At 31.9% G+C, this 25,151-nt stretch overlaps 1 protein-coding gene across 2 annotated transcripts; it reads left to right on the top strand.

Annotated features, from left to right (window-relative positions):
• Positions 1 to 21,586: 21,586 nt before the first annotated feature.
• On the top strand, positions 21,587 to 24,442 carry LOC144555912 (bidirectional sugar transporter SWEET16-like). Of its 2 annotated transcripts, XM_078304350.1 has the most exons (6): positions 21,596 to 21,726; positions 21,847 to 21,883; positions 22,186 to 22,396; positions 22,696 to 22,857; positions 23,550 to 23,669; positions 23,997 to 24,442. In XM_078304350.1, the coding sequence occupies exons 1-6, from the start codon at positions 21,693 to 21,695 to the stop codon at positions 24,312 to 24,314; spliced, it is 882 nt and encodes a 293-aa protein (XP_078160476.1). In that variant the 5' UTR covers positions 21,596 to 21,692; the 3' UTR covers positions 24,315 to 24,442. The 2 variants fall into 2 exon arrangements, with proteins under 2 accessions (XP_078160477.1, XP_078160476.1); XM_078304351.1 differs by lacking the exon at positions 23,550 to 23,669 and having other exon boundaries at positions 21,587 to 21,726.
• The last annotated feature ends 709 nt before the right edge of the window (positions 24,443 to 25,151 follow it).

Raw genomic sequence — 25,151 nt, 5'->3', positions numbered from 1 at the left:
TAAGATGCTTGAAGCATGTAATTTAGGTTATCGAGAACATTATTCAGTTAAATTGAATAAATATTTATATCGATTAAAGCAATATGGACGCATATGCTATAATCATTTAAGTGAATATTTATTGAAATATGGATATAAGAATGATACGACCTGTCCATGTATTTTCTTAAAAAGATATAGAAATGATTTTGTTATAATTGCAGTTTATGTTGACGATCTAAGTATCATTGGAACTCTTGAAGAGCTTCCAAAAGAATAAATTATTTAAAGGAAGAATTTGAGATGAAAGATCTTGGAAGAACAAAATTTTGCATTGGATTGCAAATTGAACATTTAAAAAATGATATTTTTATGCATCAAGAAAATTATATTGCAAGAGTGCTGAAATAATTTTATATGGATAAATAACATTCATTAAGTACTCTAATGGTTGTAAGATCATTAGATATGAATAAAGATCATTTAGACCTCGAGAAAATGATGAATAACTATTTGGTCCTGAAGTACCATATCTTAATACAATATGAGCACTTATCTTGATGGACATACAATACATGATATATCATTTGATGTAAATTTAGCAAGATATAGTTCTTCTCCCACGCGAAGATATTGGGATATAATTAAACATATACTTCGCAACCTATGAGAAAATTTAGCAATACACAAAAACAAGCCGAGTATGTATTTGGTTAAGATCTGTGATTCAACACATTTGTCAGACATGCAGCTTGTCTTTTAGAGAAATGATCCTGGCGATCATATATGAATATAATATTGTGTGTATTGCTAAATGAATAGAATGATATATTAAATAAGATAGAACAAAACATATTTTATCAAAATTCTTTTTCACACATGATCTCCAAAATAATAATGTTATTAATGTTCAGCAAATCCGCTCAAGTGAAAAATCCAGCAGATTTATTCACTAAGGCACTCCCTACTGCAATATTCGAAAAACTAGTTCGTAATATTGAAGTTCGCCAAATTAAAGATCTTGACTGATGCTGTCATGAGGGGGAGTTAATATGCACTATATTTTCCTTAACCATGGTTTTTCCCACTGGGTTTTTTTGGTAAGGCTGTAGTTGCGTATTTAGAAGAATATTGTACTCTTTTTCCTTCACTAGGTTTTTATCCCATAGGGTTTTTCCTAGTAAGGTTTTAATGAGGCATATTCTTATGTAATGGACATCCAAGGGGGAGTGTTATGAATTAAGTATTTATGGATGTCCATATTACAACTCTCTTGAGCAATTACTTGAAAACTTCTCTTTAAAGAAGTATGTTTCTCTCCAACATTTATCAATAGAGTTAATATTAGATGATTTGTAATTTACATTTTCTAGCCTATAAATAGAGGCTTTGTATGAATGTATTTGACACAACAAAAGCATATGAATAAAGCATAGCCATCTTTATACATTCTCAATATCTTGTTTATTATTCTTTTACTTTATTTTATAACACAAATATATATATTTGCGGCCATTTTTATTAATAACCCAAAAAAAAAAGTTTTTTACAAAAATAACCTCAAAATCTAATTTTTTTCAAATATAACCAAACCGCCAGGGTTGCTGGCGGTCCACTTCTATAGCGGACCGCCACTATTCCTGGCGGTCCACTTTTTTTTTTTTTTTTTTTTTTTTCTTAATATTTTCATTTGTGAAGTTTTAGTTTTTTTTTGTTTAGGGTATTTGTCAAAAAATTAAAGACTTGGCCTTTATTAAAATTTTAAATTTCAAGTTCTGACAGCTTGTTGGTCTTTTTTTTTTCGGTTTTTATAATATATGTATAATATATACATATATACAAACATACATACATACATACATACATATATACATACATACATATACACATACACATACACATACATATATACATATACAGTTTTTTTATGATGTATTTATTATGATTGCAGTTTTTTTATGATGTATTTTGGACTGTAGCTCTTTATTATGATTGCAGTTTTATTTTATATTTCATGTTGGTTTTTATGTTTTTTCTGCTTTACATCGAAATGGTCTTCTGAAATTACAACGTATCTTTCACGACGTCGGAATAATAAGTTCACAAATACAATTAAAGTTCAACGATACAACTGAAGTTCACAAATATTCATAACTTAGTTCACCTAAGCAAAATAATAAGTTCATCTTTCACGACGTCGGAATAGACCCAATAGACGAGAAGATTTTCTGGTGTCAGCTGCAGGAGCAGCAGTACTTGTAGACCCTTGGCTACTAGATGATTGGGTCGCAAGAGGTGGTTGTGTTCTACCAGTTGCTTCAGCAACAACTCTCGCATTTTCTCTTTCATTGTGTTCGTTTATGGCATCTGAACATAACAACAGAATTCAGTTATTAATATAATAAAATCATAAATTAATTCCGAAAAATGCTACATACCTGCCCTGCGCCTGTCAGAAACGGAACGGCGAGCCTGATTTCCCGATGGCCTCCTACCACCCATCTCGTCCATGGTCATTATAGCACGTTTGTGTCTCCTCCTCCCCTTCCTTATCCATCCTTCTGAAGGGAGTATTCTATCACCGACATACGCAGGCCACTCATGCTGGTTAGGATAAGAATGGAAAGATCCACCCCAAGTAGAAGCAAGGTAATCGGTACGATACATGTCAGCGACATAGTGATCCTCGCAGAAGTTTCTCACTCGGCATACTGCCATCACGTGACTACAAGGAATTCCAGATAGTTGGGGTCCTTGGCATGTACAGGTCACCTCTCTTGCCTCTCGGAATTGCACTACGTACTTGAAAGCCCTCTTCACAAACTCCATAGTGCCATCTGCTCTACGGCTGGAAGGAACGTACTCATTTGGATTGTGCACTTCGAATTCTGTACCATCATTACCCATCGGGATCACGGTCATAGTTGCACCTTTGTTCCTGTGTTTTCTTAGTTTCTCCTCCACCCTTATTGAAAATGACTGGTTCATCCTTATTAATTCTGCGGCCTTAGCACGCCGTTCCTGAAACCAGGTATTTAACTTGTAGAAAGTGTCTTCTACAACTGCAGCCACAGGCAACGTCCGGCTCTCCTTGAAGACTGCATTCAGCGATTCAGAACCGTTGGTGGTCATAATTCCCCAACGGTAACCTCCATCACGTGCTTGAAATATTTTCTCGTATGCTGGTGGCTCTTCGACATCTCTGGGGTTATTTTTGCCCACCTTCATTAAGTAGAGATTTGCTTTCGGCATATACTACATATAAATAAGGAAATAAAATAATATAAGTAAACAATTAAAATAAAAATATGTTAACAAAGTACAATAAGACATGTAAACAATCAACAAACACATACCTTTGCAAATTCTCTACTCATCTCTTCCACCCTTCTCGGCTTCTTCTTTTTGCAATTACGTCTGCCTTGCTAAGGTTCTCCGCAACGTGTTGCATACACAACCTGTGCACACACTCGCCAGTATGTGTTGACCAACCGTATTCTTCACGATCAAAAACATATTTTATTCCTTTGTGCTGGTCTGATATTACAGAGAAAAACTTTGTTGGCCCAACCACCCGTCTTCTTAAAAACTGCATAAAGAATCCCCAGTTCTCACCATCCTCTTTCCGAACAATTGCAAACGCCAAAGGCAACAACTGGTTCTCAGCATCATATGCACATGCTATCAGTAGCCTCCCCTCGTAACGGCCAGACATGAAGCATGCATCAATGCTGATAACGGGTCTGATGAATGGCACAGCTTGGATACAAGGACCAAAAGCCCATGCTATGCCCTTGAATTGTTGAACTCCCTCTATTAGTACTCCATTCTTGTCATAAATGGGGCCATGCCACCGCTGAAATACGGTGCCAGGATTTGTACTTGCCATAGCCTGGAGCAATGGTGTCAGATAGTTGTATGAATCCTTCCAACTACCGAATACTCTGCAAATCGCAAGTTCACGACCTCTCCACAACCTGTTATATTTTGGGATTACATGTATGTATTTGTGTCTGACGGCCATAGCCACCGCCTTGATGCTCATCGATGGATCCAACTTAATGTCTGCCTCAATTGCATCGGCAATTAGTGATGCTGTCAGGTTTGAATGGTCTGTCCTTGTGGACGCAGACTTGCATGTATGAGGTGGTTCACACTTTTTAATTATCCATGCTTCCCCCGAACCCGCAGGGGTTGCATAAAGGCGAAACTCGCAACAAGGGGCATTTTTGCATATCACAACCAATCTTTTTGATTCCCTTTTTTCTAATATACATTCCCAGTTGCCGTGAACGTGAGTCTCGTGAATTTTCTTTACAAGTTCATCTATGTTGGTATAGACTTGCCCTGGGGCAAGTTCACGATTGTATACAACACGAGGACCAAAGAAACTAATGTCAGCCTCTTCAAAAGCTGTGGTATCGTTGAATGTGGCGACAGGATGCCTATTCCCCCGACCCCTGATTGGGAATTTTTCTTCCCTGGACAAACCTGGTACATTTGCATCACCATCTGATAAGTCATCAGATTCCCAAATTCCTTGGTATTCATCTCCAGTTTCCATTTCTCTTTCCGGTATGGCATCAATAGCATCAACATCAATATTAGTATCATTTCGATTAACGGATAACTGTATCGGTACTGACTCTGGTATAGCTGGAAATGTAGGGATTATGGGTGCCTGTCTGGGTGGTGGTGGTGGTGGTACAACTTCAGTAAACTCACAGGAGTTTTGGTACCCCGGGTTGTCATAACAGGGACTGTGGTACCCCTGGTTGTCATGAGGGGAGTGGTGGTACCCCTGGCTGTCATGAGGGGAGTGGTGGTACCCCTGGCTGTCATAAGCCGAATTGTCATAACCTGAAGGTCCAACAGGGGGAGCCCTAGAAGGTCCAGCCCCAGCCGCACTAAAAGGTCTAGCCCCGGCCTGGGGAATCCTCCTGGAATATAAGTCTATCATCGCGACCCCCCTAGACTCAAATTGTTGGTACACAGCCTTCCACAACTCCTCATCTGTTATAGGAAAACTCACAAAGTAAGGTTTACCCGCCCCAGCCCGTTGTGTGTCAATTCGGGTAGCCAATTCTAAGTCATACCGGTTGGGGTTTACACCAGTCTTTTCGTATACTAGTTGCTTAAGTTCAATAAATGTGGTTCTTTCATTAACCTGCAAGCCGAATGAGGCATCTTTCGAGTAATACACGCCCTCTACACCCTTAGTTAGCTTACCGCCCACGTACAGTGCAACCAGCATTTTTTCCTTAACAAACTACATTTAAAAAAAAAATTCATAAGAATTACAGTATAATAGATTCATTATTTTTTGCAATTTAAAAGTTAATTATAATATTAATTAAAGACTAATTTATAGTATTTACATACTGCGGGTATAATAATTATTAATTAAAAATTAAACAGAAAATAATTAAATAAAAAATAAAATACCTGTAGCAATCGCCTCTAAATCGCCTAAAATCGCTTCAAAATCGCCAAAATCGCTCTCTCTTTCTTCTCTGTGGTTTAACAAATGAGACTGTGTGCTGGAGAGAGAGAGAGAGCGTGCTTATAAGACAGCTAGCGGACCGCCAGGGATACTGGCGGTCTGGTCCCTAGTGGACCGCCCAAGCTGTCAGAACTTGAAATTTAAAATTTTAATAAATGCCAAGTCCTTAATTTTTTGACAAATACCCTAAACAAAAAAAACTAAAACTTCACAAATGAAAATATTAAGAAAAAAAATCAGATCTCTCTAAAAAATTAAAAAAAAAAAAAAAAAAAAAGTAGACCGCCAGGAATAGTGGCGGTCCGCTATAGAAGTGGACCGCCAGCAACCCTGGCGGTTTGGTTATATTTGAAAAAAATTAGATTTTGAGGTTATTTTTGTAAAAAACTTTTTTTTGTGGGTTATTAATAAAAATGGCCGATATATTTGCTTGGAAGTTTTCTCAAAGAGACGAGATTCCAATTATCACTATCAATCGGCTTCAATTGCGATAATTAAGTTCATACGTCACTATTAAGCTGGTAATTTTATAAACGAATAAAACATATCCTGACCTTGTGTTATGAAATCAAATTTAAATTTTCAATTTTGTAATATCTCCGAAATCCAAAATGCATCAGAGATATTTTGAAAATTGGAGGTGATAGAGGGATCAAGTTACAACAATTTTTGAGTTATAATAAGTATTTTCTACATTTTCAAAGTTCAAATCGTCGATCCAAACTGTTAGATGTGATCTCTACAATAAAATGTGCTTGGAGACCAAATTTTATATTTTTTGAATTTTTTTTATTATTTATTAAGATGGGTACAAAAACTAGTTAAATTCAGACCATTGAATTTTGTACTCATCTTAATAAATAGTAAAAAAATTCCAAAAAATATAAAATTTAGTCTCCAAGCACATTTTATTGTAGAGATTACATCTAACGGTTTGGATCGACAATTTGGATTTTGAAAATGTAGAAAATATTTGTTGTAATTTGTTGTAACTCAAAAATTGTTGTAACTTGATCCCTCCTCATATATATATATATATATGCTGTTAGTAGATAATCATGCTGGAATTGAAAGGAATGGACAAAAATTAGTGAATGTTTGCCTTTAATTCATCTTTTATGTATTGATTAGTTGCTTTAATTAAAGATTACAGGCAGAGGGAATCGAATATACAGCGAGAAGTTCCCACTTCCCAGCATTTGCCTACTAGCTTAATTAGAATAATGTGCAATCAAAGTTTAGATTTTGGTGCTAGCTATATCCTGGAAAGGTAATATTTAACGATTGCTGTGCAAGCAAAGTTTATATTATTTAATCATATAATGCTCTTCATTTTATGTTTAAAAGGTAATGGAGGCAGTTTGGGGTAGGTACCTACACTATTACTAGTATTATGAAATACCACATATTGCATAGCTTTCAAAAGTAAATGGAGTGCTGACCTACATCTCCCTTGGTCTATCTTTGATATTGGTTGGCAAAAAGTTTCTATTCAAACTGTGCTCCACAAATCAAGAAGAAACTCATTGATTGCAAAGAGTTGGCGACAATAATCTTAGCCGCCATTTCTTTCGGCTCCTAGCGTCTCCAACTTTCCACTAATACTTCCGTTACACAAAACCTTTGATTGAGAAGGGGAGGCTGAGGCCGCACCGGCCTCTTCCACCGGCAAACCTAGCAGAAAAAAGAAAATAAATTAAAGATAATGCCCTCTTTCCTCCGGTTATTACCCAGTCGATGCTGAAGATTGTCGATGTCTACTACCGATGGAGATTGTTTATTTTATTTTGTCATTTTAGCTGTTAGATGTTAAGGTCTAGATGTTAATGTTCAGATGTTGATGTAGTTTGTTGTGGATGACGTTCTTAATGTAGAACGATATATGTAATTTATATTTAATTAATGAAAATTATACTTGATAATTGCTGAGGTTTCAAAAAAAAAAATCAAGAAGAAAAGGAGAGAAGAGACACAAAAGAGTTCACCTCCCTGCACTTTAAATTGGGAGTTGAACAAAGTTGCTAAGTTTATATACGCAACTTAATTATCTTTGCACTTTCTTATCGGAGGCAGAGGGAGTAAGAGTCAATAGAGGTCAATTGACCCCCATTTTTTTTTTTCAAATTTTTTTTATTTATACACAATTTTCTATATGATATAGAGTAAAATACTACGGATACGGTAAATTGACCCCCATTCACAATTGACCTCCATAATTAGAAAGTCTGACTCTGCCCCTGTTTGTCATGCTCTCTCTCAAAAAATTTAATTTTGAGAAAGTAATATCAATTGACCAGATTCGAAATCAAACTCTCGCTTCCCTCCTCTTCCTTTCTCTCCTCTCTTCCTTTCTCTGAACAAATGTTGTGGAACAAAGTCTTAAGATTTTGAGTTTCTAAATATCACATCTAAATAATTAAATAAATCATTATATATTTTACATAGAAAAATATATAGCATTCAATTACAAACACCGCACGTTTATGAAAAAGGGAGGGCTTTGAGTCCTTTCACACAAAAATAGTGTCTAAGATCTAAAGCAATCAATCCATCAATACATTTTCATAGTTCATAGGCATAGGCATAGCCACTAACAATTAGAAAGGTTTTGAAATAACTTTTAAATATTTAGGTCCATCTTTGCGCTCTGTTGGAACTTGGAAGGAGCCTTTTAAATAAAAAAGTACGAGGGCAAATCTTGAGGACTTGCGGTGATATCCAGCCTAGAGTATTAATTATACCCGACAAGGGTATACCCTACCCTACCCGCCCGTGCCTGAGCCTGGGTATGGGTCGGGTACTCGGGTACGCGGATACGGGCAAAAAAAGGACCGGACCGATTTTTTTGGACAAATACCCGACCATACCCGTACCCGACCTTACCCGTACCCGACTTTACCCTACCTGGATACCCGTCTACCCTTACCCGTACCCTTATACTCAACCCAATAATTCAAACCCCAAATTCAAATTCCCCCCCAAATTCAATTTAATTTCTGTTTTTAAAATTCTGTTTTTTAATTTCTGTTTTTTAAATTCTGTTTTTATTTCTGTTTTTTAATTTCTGTTTTTTAATTTCTGTTTTTAAAATTCTGTTTTTAATTTCTGTTTTGTAATTTCTGTTTTTAAAATTCTGTTTTAATTTCTGTTTTTTAATTTCTGTTTTTTTATTTATATTTATATTTTATTGTTTTAAAGTAAAAAAAAAAAAAAAAACAAAAAAAAAAAATAACAGGAAAAAAAAAATAGAAAAAAACAGCAAAAAAAAAAAAAAAACCCGTACCCGCCCTACCCGTACCCGGACCGCCCTACCCGTCAAGGGTACATGGGTACGGGTATAGGACGGGTAGGGTATGGTTTTTGAAAAAAATACCCGACATACCCGTACCCGTATACCCTAGTACCCGTCATACCCGTACCCGAGACGTACCCGTACCCGCCCGACCATTAATACACTATATCCAGGAAACTAATAACCTTTAAATTTTTTATAATTATATTTCATAATGCATGTAATCTAGTGTTTTATAAGAATATATACGTAAGACATATATATGTATGTATTATCCATAATAAAAAAAATAAAAAATTGATGATATTTGATCCATGTTTTTCCATTAATAAAACCACTTAATTTCTTTTAAAACAAATATCAATTGGGTTTACAGGAAAGGGCTACAAGATTACACAACGGGGCCCGTTACTGTCCGTTTTAAAAGCCCAGACAGACACGTTTTTTTCTTTTTCATATTTTTTATATATTTATATTGCTATGCTAACCCTAAGCAAAAATTGACCCTATAGATCTTAACATTTCTTATACTTTTACATTAAAGATTGTGCAATGTTTTCATTAAAGAAAATAATGGAATAAAAGGCCAGGAAACAAATAGGAGTGCAAACGGATTGGATAGTACGTGCTAATTAAAACCGTAGAACCATATTCGTAACAGCTTTATTTTTTTGGATACGGATACGGCTTGAATATTAGACAGATACCACTACAACAAAGTAGACACTTTTTGCGAGGGAAAAAACGCATTTATGACGGTAGTCCGTCGCAAAAAAAAAAAAAAAAACTGAACAATGAGGATAGTCCGTCGCAAAAAGTCACTTTTTTATCCTCGCGAAAAGTGTCTCATTCTTGTTGTGTACATACGGATACAGATTGAATATCAGATATTCGTAAATATATACATAAATATTTTAATAATATATATTAAACTATATGGTATATATCTACTATTCGGAATCGATACATATAATTAAAATTTAAAACTATATTCGTATCCGTATCTGTATCTGCACGGATATTCACAGATATTCATATATCGGATATCGATCCGTACTTAATTTTCGAATATGGATATTATCCGATACGTTTGCACCCCTATATAGCTAGAAGCAAGAATGAATCTGATTGTATCTGATCGACGTCGGTTAGTTGATTGATGACGGAAAATTTTGAGAAAAAGTGGAGAGAAGCAAAATAGAACATAGTTACATGAGTAACCATTTTATTCTCCAATTGAGATGATGTAGAAGTCTGAAGAGGTGATCTCTTGCTTTGTCTCTTTCTGCCTCACAGTTGTTTGTGATACAATCTAAGTGTTCCCATATGATCAATGCAATAAAAATATTTAAAAATTGTGAAAATCTTGGAGCATATCTTTAATTTTATCTATCTATGATTGATCTTGTTATCAACAATTAATAACCTGCGGCCGCTCAAGCTTTACGACAATCTCCATTGATGACATGACATAAAGGAAATAAATGTGTGTTAACTTCCCTTTCATTAGCTATAGCCTATAGCTATAGGTCGGCAACGTGTCATCAATTTAGAAGCTGACGTTATTCTAATTTCCAAACGTGATAAACTGGAATTAGAAAAGATTTTCATGAGAATTGTGTTTTTGTTTGGACATATATTTATATTTATATATAGAGTTAGGCTGGGTTGCTATGGATAGCATAGTGGTCTCTATGCTACGGCTCAATATTCGAGTTTTCAAAATCCAAACGGTCGATCCGAACCGTTCATCTTATTCTTCATATTAATATCTGCTTGGAGACCAAATTTTATAATTTTCTGAATTTTTTTACTATTTATTAAGCCACTTTGAAAATCGCTAATCCAACGGTTTTACTGTTTTGTGCAGCCACCGTTGGATCAACAATTTTGTAAAATACTTAATAAATAGTAAAAAAATTCATAAAAATGTAAAGTTTGGTCTCCAAGCAGATATTAATATGGAGAATAAGATGAACGGTTCGTATCGACCGTTTGGATTTTGAAAACTCGAATATTGAGCCGTAGCATAGAGGCCTCTATGCTATTCATAGCACCCAAGTCTTACTCTATATATATATGGCTATCTGGGACCGCCTTTTCTTTTCAGATTCTTTAAATTACTGGGCCACATGCATGTATTGATGTATATATGTGTGGCTTGTATTTGAACTTGTACCTAACACCTCACATCTAAATAAAGTTGCTAAGCTAATGGATAGAATTTGAAACGAATTATAGTGTAATTAATTTAAATACAAATTTATTAAAATTGTATAAAATTAATATATATGTATAGATCATGCATATTTAATAATAATTTGAGGATTAAAATGGGGATTAATAATCATTATTATCTTGACGGTCATATTGAATGTTACAATTATATATAATATTTTAAATAGTAAAATATAATTTCCAAAGTAAATAGGGTTAAAATGTGCCATTTTTTGTGGACACTATATCTAAACAGTCGTCATGAACCATCCAACATGATATCTATATTAAAAATGTGGATGGAGACCAAAATTTATATTTTTTTGAAAGTTTTTTCTATTTAATAATCACACAGAATTTCCCACCCAACTATTTTTTGATGAATGCAAAATTAGAAGATGAATTCTAGACCATTCTAAAACAATGATTTCAAATACATTTTAATACAAAATCATATTGAATATATAGTTCAAATTGACTGTTTGAACTTCAAGCTGTATCCTTGCAACTACACACGTACCCCACAAAAAATAAATGTATGTGTTTCCGGAAATGCCTTATTAATTAGATATTGAGGGAGTTGCATAGTAGAAGATATATAGCCGTGCATTTTTAAAACACTAAGGATGCGTGTCACCTTGACCAAACAATGTCTATATGGGTTGGCTGGTTTGGTCCTCGTATTATATATGCTGTTCATGATATTCATCAATGTTCTCAACTTTTGTACAAGCCAAGCATATATATACAAAATGGCTTACATCGACGAAAGTAAAAGAATAACATTCCTCTACTTCAACATTGTTCCAAATTCAACATTCAACAAAAAAATATTGAAAAAGTAAGACTCATTTGGATATTTTGCCATCTAAATTTGAAACGTGGACTCGTACTTTTGTTGGCATGGATATTTGAAACGTGTACTCGTACAACTTTTGTTGGCATAAGAAAATAGTTTGTAAATGAGGATCCGATTACCATAATTTTGAGTTACCACAACTTTTTTTTTACAATTTTAAAGTCCAAATTGTTGATTCAAACCGTTCAACATGATCTCTACAATAAAATGTGCTTGCAGATTAAATTTTACATTTGTTTGAATTTTTTTACTATTTATTAAGTATTTTACAAAAAATAGTCAAATTTAGACCATTGAATTTTGTACCATCTTAATAAATAGTAAAAAAAATTCAAAAAAATGTAAAATTTGATATCGAAGCACATTTTATTGTGGAGATCATGTTGAACAGTTTGGATCGACGAATTGAAATTTAAAAATGTAGAAAATAGTTGTGATAACTTTATGGTAACTCAAAATTGTGGTAAAATCGGATCCCTCCTCTTAATATTAAAGTATGTTCCAATTAAATTGTAGAAGAAAAAAAATATGGAAATATAAACTTTAATCAATATATACAGAGGAGGGATCCACTCGCAACATTTGTAAGTTACAACATCTTACAACAATTCGGTTTTGCGATTTTCAAAGTTCAAATAGTCGATCCAAACCGTTCAACATGTTCTCTATATTACAATAATTATGTTTGGATTTTATTTTTATTTTTTTATTATTTATTAAGTATTTTACAAAACTGTTGTTTTCAATGGTTCAAAATATATTGTCTAAAAACAACATTTTTTTTAAATACTTAATAAATAATAAACAAATTCAAAAAAAATGTAAAATTTTATCTACAAACACATTTTAATATAGAGATCACGTTAAACGGTTTGGATCGACTATTTGGACTTTGAAAATTACAAAATCGAATTGTTGTAAGATGTTGTAACTTACAAATGTTGTACATGGATCCCTCCTCGATCTGTTAGAGGAAATATAATTTAGTTATCATACTTTAGTGTTGAATTAAATCAACAAGTGAGATCGAGCTTATGAAAAAGTTAGAATTTCCAACATGAAAAATACCTCATTTGAGATTATTTTAAAAAGATCTAATCTTAAAAAAGAAAACCTTTTTGATTTTAACGAGATATAATATTAAATAAACTAAATCAATACATTAATGAAGAGAAATATTACATTATTTAAAAAATAACTAAGGATATATTCGTTCATCAACTGAAATAATTAATTAGTGTTGTGTCTATAAAAATTGTTGTGTGAATATCCGTTTATGCCTCTTATATTATGGCGTTGTTTAAAGACACAGATCGTACAATTCAATAAAGAATTAATTAATTAGTTTATGCCTACTATCTATTTCTTATATTAAGCACGTAAATGTCCTGATCCGCCAACGATTGATTGTGATTAAAAGATAAAATTTCATATTGAATATCAATGCTCTGATCAAATAGCTAGTCTGCTTTCTTTTGATTTTATGCATATTTTTATGTTTTTTTTACGTGTAGAAGTCTTATTTAGACACGTACTTGTCACACGTATTCACCACAAATTTTTTTAGTTTGCTTTCTTTTGATCATGATTTAGTTTTTAAATATTTTGATACGATTCTACGTACTGATACAAATCTGATACTGTTCAGATATTTTGATAATTTTATTCAAATCAAGATAATAAAGACATACTATTCTGATTCTATTCTAATAGAGACATATTATTCTTAGAGGTGCTATCGGGTCGGGTCGGGTCCGGGTACTATTATATTTGGACCCGGACCCTAAAAGTGTTCGGGTCCAAATTTCGATCCATATACTTATTTGTTTCAAATCGGGTCCGGTCCGGATCCGGATACCTATCTACCCGTAGATATTTCGGGTCCAGTCTTTCAGTTCCGGGTAGATAGATACCCATAACTTGTTTGTGGATTATCGGGTCCGGTTCGGATACGGGGCGGTTCCGGATCCAGAGCGGGTATAGGTCACAACTCCAAAGTATTTGAGAAATTATTTACATTTAAATATAATTATAATTTCTTAAACATCTCATATAATAAATCATTACAATATAAATTAAAAACTACTGCAAAATAAAAATTATACTATTAATCATGTTTATAAATAATAAAATATATCATGCTACATAGCAAAATAAAAATAATAACTCTAAATTATTAGTTGGTTGTTGGTTGTTTGGAGTACTCATGGTGTGACAAAAAATATTGAATTCAGTTTTTTGTTAATAGCTTTTGAGTTCAGGAGGATGGAGGAGATATAATTTTTAGAAAGTAAAATATTAGAGATGATGATTTTCTTTTCTATAATTCAAAAAAATCTATGAATTGAATGTAATAGAAGAAAAAAGGTATAAAATAAGCTGGTTACGGAAGAATAAATTTGACAATCATGTGTATAATATAGAACAAAAATTAAAGAGCGTAATTAAAGGGCTAGTTAAGGATGTAATTAAAGGGTAGTGTAAAACAGTAGTATAAATTTGGTTAAGTTTTATCAAATTATAGCTCAGGTGAAATATATTATCTAACACAAAAACTTGATACAGAGTTATTAATATATATTTTATCGGGTATTTATACGGGTATCGGGTCGGGTCCGGTTATGGATCGGATAATTAAATGATACCCATATCCTACCCATTACAATATCGGTTCCGGTTCGGATCTGGGTCGGATATTAAATTATTAATTTTGTACCCATACCTATAATTTAATCGGTTATATTTTTTAAACCATACCCTATCCAAATTAATCGGATCCGGGTCAGTTCTGGGTCGGATCCGGTTCGGTTCCGGATCGGATCCGAGTAATCGGGTAAAAGTAGCACCTCTAATTATTCTCATAGATTAATAAGGACATACTATATATTCTTTTTTTTTGAAGATACTATATATTCTTATACGATTCTACTGATATTCTAATCAGAAACGACATCCTCTAATATAAAGAGAGGGTATTAAATCTGATCCACGTATAAATTAGAAAAATATTCTGGTCCTTTGAGCCATCATATCTAAATACGTCTTTCAAGTAGTTTAACAGAAAAAATCCTTCCAATGTTATATAACTTTCATTTTTAGTGCTAATATTCAAACATATAAAGCTATGTTTATAACATTTTAAAATATTACTCACAAGCATTTAAATATCTATCTAAAAGCATTTCTAGATAGTTTTAATTTTTAACTACTTTTTTCTTCAAACAAAAAAAGAAAATGTTCTTTTCACCCACTATTTTATTTTTATTTTTTCTTTGATCAATCTAATATATTTTTCCGACGATCTGCGATGAATTTTACAAATCTAAAAATATGAATGTTTTATATTTGATTTTATTTTTCAAATAAGACCCATGAAGAAATATTTTTGAGTAATTTTGAATTTTTTTTAAAGTAAAACTCATGGGCACTTTAAATTTTGAAGTTTTTAAATCTCAGTCTACAACCATTAAAATTTTGAAGGCTTTGTGCATGAGGTTTATATGATTTGTACATGAGCTTTGTACGAGCTTTGTATATGTAGTGTTATTGTTGAGGTTTATACGCTTTGAAGTTTTATTGTTGAGATTTAAATTTTTTGTGCATGAAGTTTATACGCTTTATTCTAGAGATTTTTGAAGTGTTATTAACGAGGTTTATACACTTGTACATGAGGTTTAAAGTGGTAAAAAAAAATGACACAAATATAACTCGAAAGTTATTCTTCATAGATCTCATTTGAAAGAGAAAAATAAGTAAAAAAACATTCGTATTTTTAGATTCGCAAAATTCATCATGGATCGTCGGAAAAATGGACGTGAATAATTAGAGAAAAGAAAAAAAAGTGGGTGAAAATAATCTTTTCCCTTTTGGCTTAAAGACAAAAATAGTTAAGAGTTAAAACTATCTAAATTTAGAATTTAAATGATTTCAGATAGAGGTTTAAATGCTTGCGAGTAATATTTTAAAGAATAATTATTTCAATCCCCACACTCCAGTACCCGCATTGTACCCCCATCTCTTAAACAAATTTTAACTTCCCATAAACTAACTTAACTAACTAGTTTAATTAAATTTATTCACAACACTGTGATCTTTCAAATTTAATTAAATTCATGGGTATAAATACTTAGAAGATAATAAATTAATACTTGCAAATTAGGATATTAATACTTGCATGTCTAACTTGATATAACTATATAGAGGGACCACTCAAACTACATGGGAGAAGAATCATACACGTTTTTAGAGGTGAGTTTTTTTTCAATATCTTCCGCATTTCTCACGTATTCTACGCAATTTTATCTTTCAAATGAGATCCATGATGACGTACTTTCAAGCTCGTCATCACACAAGTATTTATACCTTGTCATTTAAGTATTTATACCTAGTATTTTTCACATATGACACTGCTGACATTTAAAAGTATTAATATCAAGTACTACAAGTATTTATACCTATGCACAGAAGTATTTATACCTATGTGGTCAACTATTTTTGTTAGAGAAAGGTTGACACAGGGATGATTAAGGAAATGTGATGCGGAGATGCGGGGTCCACGATTAGGGATAAAATACTTACAAGTATAGGTATAAATACTTGCACGATGAGGTATAAATACTTGCACAATGAGGTATAAATACTTGTGTGACGATGAATCCAAAAGTACGTCATTATGGATCTCATTTGAAAGATAAAATTGCGTAGAATACGTGAGAAATGCGGAAGATATTGAAAAAAAACTCACCTCTAAAAACGTGTATGATTCTTCTCCCATGTAGTTTGAGTGGTCCCTCTATATAGTTATATCAAGTTAGACATGCAAGTATTAATATCTTAATTTGCAAGTATTAATTTATTATCTTCTAAGTATTTATACCCATGAATTTAATTCAATTTGAAAGATCACAGTGTTGTGAATAAATTTAATTAAACTAGTTAGTTAAGTTAGTTTATGGGAAGTTAAAATTTGTTTAAGAGATGGGGGTACAATGCGGGTACTGGAGTGTGGGGATTGAAATAATTATTCTTTAAAATATTACTCGCAAGCATTTAAACCTCTATCTGAAATCATTTAAATTCTAAATTTAGATAGTTTTAATTCTTAACTATTTTTGTCTTTAAGCCAAAAGGGAAAAGATTATTTTCACCCACTTTTTTTTCTTTTCTCTAATTATTCACGTCCATTTTTCCGACGATCCATGATGAATTTTGCGAATCTAAAAATACGAATGTTTTTTTACTTATTTTTCTCTTTCAAATGAGATCTATAAAGAATAACTTTCGAGTTATATTTGTGTCATTTTTTTTACCACTTTAAACCTCATGTACAAGTGTATAAACCTCGTTAATAACACTTCAAAAATCTCTAGAATAAAGCGTATAAACTTCATGCACAAAAAATTTAAATCTCAACAATAAAACTTCAAAGCGTATAAACCTCAACAATAACACTGCATATACAAAGCTCGTACAAAGCTCATGTACAAATCATATAAACCTCATGCACAAAGCCTTCAAAATTTTAATGGTTGTAGACTGAGATTTAAAAACTTCAAAATTTAAAGTGCCCATGAGTTTTACTTTAAAAAAAATTCAAAATTACTCAAAAATATTTCTTCATGGGTCTTATTTGAAAAATAAAATCAAATAGAAAACATTCATATTTTTAGATTTGTAAAATTCATCGCAGATCGTCGGAAAAATATATTAGATTGATCAAAGAAAAAATAAAAATAAAATAGTGGGTGAAAAGAACATTTTCTTTTTTTGTTTGAAGAAAAAAGTAGTTAAAAATTAAAACTATCTAGAAATGCTTTTAGATAGATATTTAAATGCTTGTGAGTAATATTTTAAAATGTTATAAACATAGCTTTATATGTTTGAATATTAGCACTAAAAATGAAAGTTATATAACATTGGAAGGATTTTTTCTGTTAAACTACTTGAAAGACGTATTTAGATATGATGGCTCAAAGGACCAGAATATTTTTCTAATTTATACGTGGATCAGATTTAATACCCTCTCTTTATATTAGAGGATGTCGTTTCTGATTAGAATATCAGTAGAATCGTATAAGAATATATAGTATCTTCAAAAAAAAAAGAATATATAGTATGTCCTTATTAATCTATGAGAATAATTAGAGGTGCTACTTTTACCCGATTACCCGGATCCGATCCGGAACCGAACCGGATCCGACCCAGAACTGACCCGGATCCGATTAATTTGGATAGGGTATGGTTTAAAAAATATAACCGATTAAATTATAGGTATGGGTACAAAATTAATAATTTAATATCCGACCCGGATCCGAACCGGAACCGATATTGTAATGGGTAGGATATGGGTATCATTTAATTATCCGATCCATAACCGGACCCGACCCGATACCCGTATAAATACCCGATAAAATATATATTAATAACTCTGTATCAAGTTTTTGTGTTAGATAATATATTTCACCTGAGCTATAATTTGATAAAACTTAACCAAATTTATACTACTGTTTTACACTACCCTTTAATTACATCCTTAACTAGCCCTTTAATTACGCCCTTTAATTTTTGTTCTATATTATACACATGATTGTCAAATTTATTCTTCCGTAACCAGCTTATTTTATACCTTTTTTCTTCTATTACATTCAATTCATAGATTTTTTTGAATTATAGAAAAAAAAATCATCATCTCTAATATTTTACTTTCTAAAAATTATATCTCCTCCATCCTCCTGAACTCAAAAGCTATTAACAAAAAACTGAATTCAATATTTTTTGTCACACCATGAGTACTCCAAACAACCAACAACCAACTAATAATTTAGAGATTATTTTTATTTTGCTATGTAGCATGATATATTTTATTATTTATAAACATGATTAATAGTATAATTTTTATTTTGCAGTAGTTTTTAATTTATATTGTAATGATTTTTTATATGAGATGTTTAAGAAATTATAATTATATTTAAATGTAAATAATTTCTCAAATACTTTGGAGTTGTGACCTATACCCGCTCTGAATCCGGAACCGCCCCGTATCCGAACCGGACCCGATAATCCACAAACAAGTTATGGGTATCTATCTACCCGGAACTGAAAGACTGGACCCGAAATATCTACGGGTAGATAGGTATCCGGATCCGGACCGGACCCGATTTGAAACAAATAAGTATATGAATCGAAATTTGGACCCGAACACTTTTAGGGTCCGGGTCCAAATATAATAGTACCCGGACCCGACCTGACCCGATAGCACCTCTAAGAATAATATGTCTCTATTAGAATAGAATCAGAATAGTATGTCTTTATTATCTTGATTTGAATAAAATTATCAAAATATCTGAACAGTATCAGATTTGTATCAGTACGTAGAATATCAAAATATTTAAAAACTAAATCATGATCAAAAGAAAGCAAACTAAAAAAATTTGTGGTGAATACGTGTGACAAGTACGTGTCTAAATAAGACTTCTACACGTAAAAAAAACATAAAAATATGCATAAAATCAAAAGAAAGCAGACTAGCTATTTGATCAGAGCATTGATATTTAATATGAAATTTTATCTTTTAATCACAATCAATCGTTGGCGGATCAGGACATTTACGTGCTTAATATAAGAAATAGATAGTAGGCATAAACTAATTAATTAATTCTTTATTGAATTGTACGATCTGTGTCTTTAAACAACGCCATAATATAAGAGGCATAAACGGATATTCACACAACAATTTTTATAGACACAACACTAATTAATTATTTCAGTTGATGAACGAATATATCCTTAGTTATTTTTTAAATAATGTAATATTTCTCTTCATTAATGTATTGATTTAGTTTATTTAATATTATATCTCGTTAAAATCAAAAAGGTTTTCTTTTTTAAGATTATCAGGCTCCTATAAATTAATCACAATATTGTAAAAAATGGAATTACCATCTTGAAATAAATAGCAGCGAGTGGATCAAAACATAAGCAGATTTTAGTATTATAAATAATTGATTGATAATGTCTTTATTTATTTATTTTTTATATTATATAAAAAATGTTATTTATTATTTAATAATTTTATTTAAGTAAATATGATTTTATTCTTTATTTTTGATATACAAATGCAAATAAATTCTACAAAGAGAAAAATAACCCTTCTAACAATAACAAGAACTATAATATGACAACAACAAAAAGCTAGTATTATGCTCGTGCTTTGCAAAGGGTCATATTATAAGAAAACAAAATAAATCTCATACAAAATGACATATTTTCATAAGACAATTTAGACTAAATGACATCTACATGTAAATAACATTCCTTAATTGTCATATTAAATGATATTTAAATGACATACATTTGACATATTTTCATGAAAAAAAACCTCATATAAAATGACATGTTAAATGATAAATAACATTCCTTAAATGATATTAGACAAATATAAATAAATCAAGACATAACCAATCATTTATCAATCAATTCAAATTTCTTTAAATGATATTTAAAATATAGAAAGAAATCATGACCAATCAGAAAGATACAATTTGCATATGGTGAGTACGTGTCTAAATAGATTTAGATTTCGACATGTAAAACAACATAAAAAAAGATGCATAGAATTATAATATTTAATCGAAAAACTGATATTAAATCTGAAATTTCATTTTTTAATCAGGGTTGTTGGTGGATCAGGACATGTGCTTAATATAAAAATGGAGATAAACAACTTATTTTAATGGTTTTTTTCTTGTTTTCTCGTTAAGGAACATAAAAAATTTGTTATATGCTAGTAAAAAGAAAGCTCATAAGTATATTATTAAAGAATAAATTTTACATTTACACGAAAATATGTTGATCTATTTTTGAATAATTATTATTTTCATTGATCTAATTTTTATTATGAAAATATATCATTTTGTATGAATTTTTTTTTCTTATAATATGTTCCGCTACAAGCCTACAACGCACAAACATAATATTAATATTATATTAATTATGATGGGAGACGATAATGATATTTTCTCATAATTGACGGGCTCATTAAAAGCAATATACGTACTTCCATCTAACAAATAAGTTTTGATTATACCTATTAATTATATAAGATATTGAGAGGCTGTCGATTTGCCTTTTTATAAATTTTTGGTTGAGTTATAAAATTCTCGATGCCTGTGTATACCAACATAATTGAGAATAATTTGCCTTTTTATATTGCATATAAAATATATTAAAACTTTGATGTTTGTGAGACTATCTGAAAATAAAATTATGCAAACAATATGAAAAAAAAATCACATAGTAGTTATAAAATTCACAAAATTGACAAATAGTACTTGAATGAAAGGTATTTTTTATTTTTTGGAAAATGAAATTGATATTTATTATCATACTCGCCCAAAAATTTATTAAAATGAATGGAGATCTCCATTCCTAAAAATGGAGAGGATCGTATAATAAAGATTTTTGTTTGAGATACATAATAAAATATTCCCTCTCTCTTTCTGAGTGCAACGTGTCCAAATTCCAGAAATATTCTACCAATTGAGCCAAATTAATCCAAAACTTGCCGCTTTTAGTTATTTTGATTCTGAACGACCGCAAAATAAAATTTGAAGTGCTCTTCAAACCAAAGAAAAAGAGATTTTGGGTACAAAAGTCTAGTGGAGAAGGTCACACCGACAGTGCCTAAACGGTCCTACATGTTGTCAAGTCGATCTTGATGCTTCTGTGGCACATCCTACGGCTCATATGTTGCTTTCATTCTCTCTTGTTCTCTATTTATAGTCCCTGTTGCTGGTCCCTTAATTCACTAGTAAGTGATAACCTGACATTATATCTCTTCCAAAATGACTGATGTCAGCTTCATTGTGGGCATTGTGGGTAAGTGTCATTAAAATTTAGAATGATTGAAGATTAATTGTAACTTTATATTCTTTTATTATATTTGTGATTGTATTGAATTATATAGTTAATTAATTTCTCTTTATTTCTTTTGGGCAGGAAATGTTATATCCATCCTTGTATTTGCCTCCCCAATGTGAGTTTTCTTTTAGCAATTTTGGTAATCAGTACCAGTGTAATACAAGCAAGATTCATATATGCTTTTATGATATTGTTCTATAGTACTGTTTCTGAACTATCATAATTAAGTTTATAAACATGCTAGCCTGGTGTAGTACTGGTACAAAAGCTACCCCCTGATAAAACATGCATGAATAAGGAAATCCAATTGACATTCAGACTTGGAATAAAAATCATATATGGTTAATGATATTTTTTTTTCTTTCATATTCATGATTGAATGCCATAAAATTTATATATGGTTATATATATATGTAGTGGTACATTTTGGAGAATAGTGAAGGAAAAATCAACACAAGACTTCGCATGGCTTCCTTATGTGACTACACTATTGAGCACATCTCTTTGGTCATTTTATGGTATTCTCAAGCCTGACGGCCTTCTTATTGTTACCGTTAATGGTGCCGGGGCAGTTCTACAGGCTATCTACGTCATTCTCTACCTCACCTATGCACCAAAACGAACCAAGGTTAGCTCTCTTTTTTCTTTCTGTATCTATGTGAGAATGCGCATGTGCGCACGTTCGTGCGCATAATTGCATGAAAAGTGGGTCCAAATCATATATAATTGTGGAAGCAGCAAAAGAAAGGTATATATATAGATTTAGGAAAAAGTTCCAGTACCAAATTGGCATGTAATAAAGTAGTAAAAGAACTTATTGCATTGTGGCACGAGCTGAACGTATATATTTGAGGATTGCGCTAACAAATCACCGGTAATCTAGTTAGCAAATATGCTAATATGGAATTATTTTGTGAAATAACTCAGTTGAAGATGGTAATATTGGTGGCAGCAGTTAATATTGCGTTTATGGCATTGGTGGTCTTGGTTGCGCTTCTTGGGTTGCATGGAAGCATCCGTTTGCTTGTCGTAGGCGTGTTATGTGTGGTATTGACAATTGGGATGTATGCTGCTCCTATGGTAGCCATGGTTAGAATTATGAAACTCTAGTCTTTTTTTTTTTTTCCAATTATTCATCAGTCGATATACTCATAACATTTCGGGGGCTTTCCTTTTTTTTCATTTGGTTTTATTAATCTATTTTTATTGTTATTATTATTATTATTATTTTTTATTATTTTTTATGTACTTTTAAATATTTTGCTTGTTGGGGGTAGAGGGGGTGTTGCGGGGTCCTTTTCTTAAGTTTGTGTTTCTGAAACAGATTTCTAAAAAGTATCAGTAGGAGCTATCGCTTGCAAACTATGCATGCATGTATGTATGTATGTATATGCATCTAAACACATCAGCTGCTTAATTAACTTGGTTTGTTACTATTGGCAAAAAAAGTAACCAACTGGTTGTTGAAATAATAGTGTGTAGGTCATATTACATCAACACACGCGTGGTTACTCTATGAACGGTTGAATTCTCGAGGGCTCAGTTTCGAAGCATATATATGAGCATATGTCTACACTTCTAGCACAATGGAAGATTTTAGATTGAGAATTTTCTATTTTCTGTAATTATGTTCCTTTCATTTTTTGGTGGGGTTGTTAAGGGTATGTGTGTGTCAGTGTGTGGAGTGGTTGGGAAGCGGTGTTAGTGATGTGTTGATAGTAATGTATTTGCTTAGACTAAAATTATTGATTGGTAATTAATATTTAATTATTGATGTGCAGACTGCAGTTATTAAGACAAGAAGTGTTGAATACATGCCATTCTCACTTTCCTTCTTTCTGTTCCTCAATGGTGGAATTTGGAGCGTATATGCCCTTTTGGTGAAAGATTTCTTTATAGGGGTTAGTCTTATGTTATTTTTACATTTGGTTAAGTTTCAGTGTGTGAAAAGAACCAGTAAAGATTTTAAGAGAGCAGTTTTGGCTTCATGCAGCGCATAAACCATATGCAGAGGCATTTGATTCTATAGTCCGTGTGCTGTATGAAGCCAAAAATGCTTTGTTAAAATATTAACCCGAAAATAAAAAAGTAACAGGATTGGATGTATTTTCAGCCCAAATTCTAGCCTAGTGACAGTACCTATAACTAAAACGCTTTCATTTCTTAAAAAATGATTTAAATTTGCTCCAAATAAATGTCAGTACTCATATTCTTCAATATTTACACAGGTACCAAATGCTCTTGGTTTTGCTTTAGGAACTACCCAATTGATCGTATACTTGGTATACCGGCGAATGACACCGCTAACAAAGGATGAACCGATAGATGAAGAGCAAGGCTCGTCTCATCACATCGGAAAATTGGAGATGGTTCCAAAGGGAAACTTGATAAAAGGCTCAAGCCTTCCGAAACAGTCTTTGCCGCGACAAAACAGCGCTGTTAAGCTCATAAAGGCTTTATCCATGCCACCCTTGGAGTTGCACAATCTTTGGAAAGAACAAGATAGTGCTCAAGAAAATGGAGCCAAAAATACATCCTTAAAATAGTGTAGTTGTTTATCAAACACACTTGTTAATTAATTTTTCTTATCAGATGTTTGATATATTTTGTTCTTGCTTAAATATATTTGGAAAACTTTTGATAAATCCAAAATGTGGTGTAAATATTTTGCTGCAATTTAAATAGAAGGTAAAATTTTGCAAAGAGTGAGGATATGCTAACAATAGCATGCATATATTACGCAGTGGTCCATACTATGAACTCAAAACAATTAATCTGAATCGCTTAAAATAATCTCTATTTAATAATGCACTTGTAGATCAAATTTTATACTTTTAGAATTTTTTTACTATTTTTTTAACTAGACAGAAACTCGATTTAAAATTCTGGATTATCCGAAACCATTAATTTTTTATCTATCTAAACAGTCATAAAGAAAAATCCGAAAAATATAAAATTTGATTTGCAAGTATATTTTCATATCAAGATCATGTTTATTGGTTCGAATTGACTGTTTGGACTTTGAAAATAAAAATATAGATTCATCGCATATTTATCGGTTTGAATCGACTGTTTGGACTTTGAAAATAAAAATATAGATCCATAGCACGGATTGATAGGTAATATGCATATTACTATAGCCTCACTCATTTTGCAAATTCAAACTTTGCTATCATAGTTTGGTAGCTCTAATATCTCAAAACATTGAAGGTTGTAATGAGATGTAAGTCTCAATTTTCAGTGCCTTCTTTTTTCCATTACCGTTTCCATAGATTATTTGCTTCCTCCGTTAATGGAATAATTTTACACTTTTATCAGTTTATTCGGATATCATTAATTTATCACAATCGCTGAATTAAACGCATGGATTGTCCCAATCCAAG

The sequence above is a fragment of the Carex rostrata genome, chromosome 6 (genome assembly GCF_964058835.1).
Source record: "Carex rostrata chromosome 6, lpCarRost1.2, whole genome shotgun sequence".
Taxonomy (NCBI): Eukaryota; Viridiplantae; Streptophyta; class Magnoliopsida; order Poales; family Cyperaceae; genus Carex; species Carex rostrata.
Note: the sequence above shows the minus strand (reverse complement) of the source record. Positions and strands in the feature narration are given on the sequence as shown.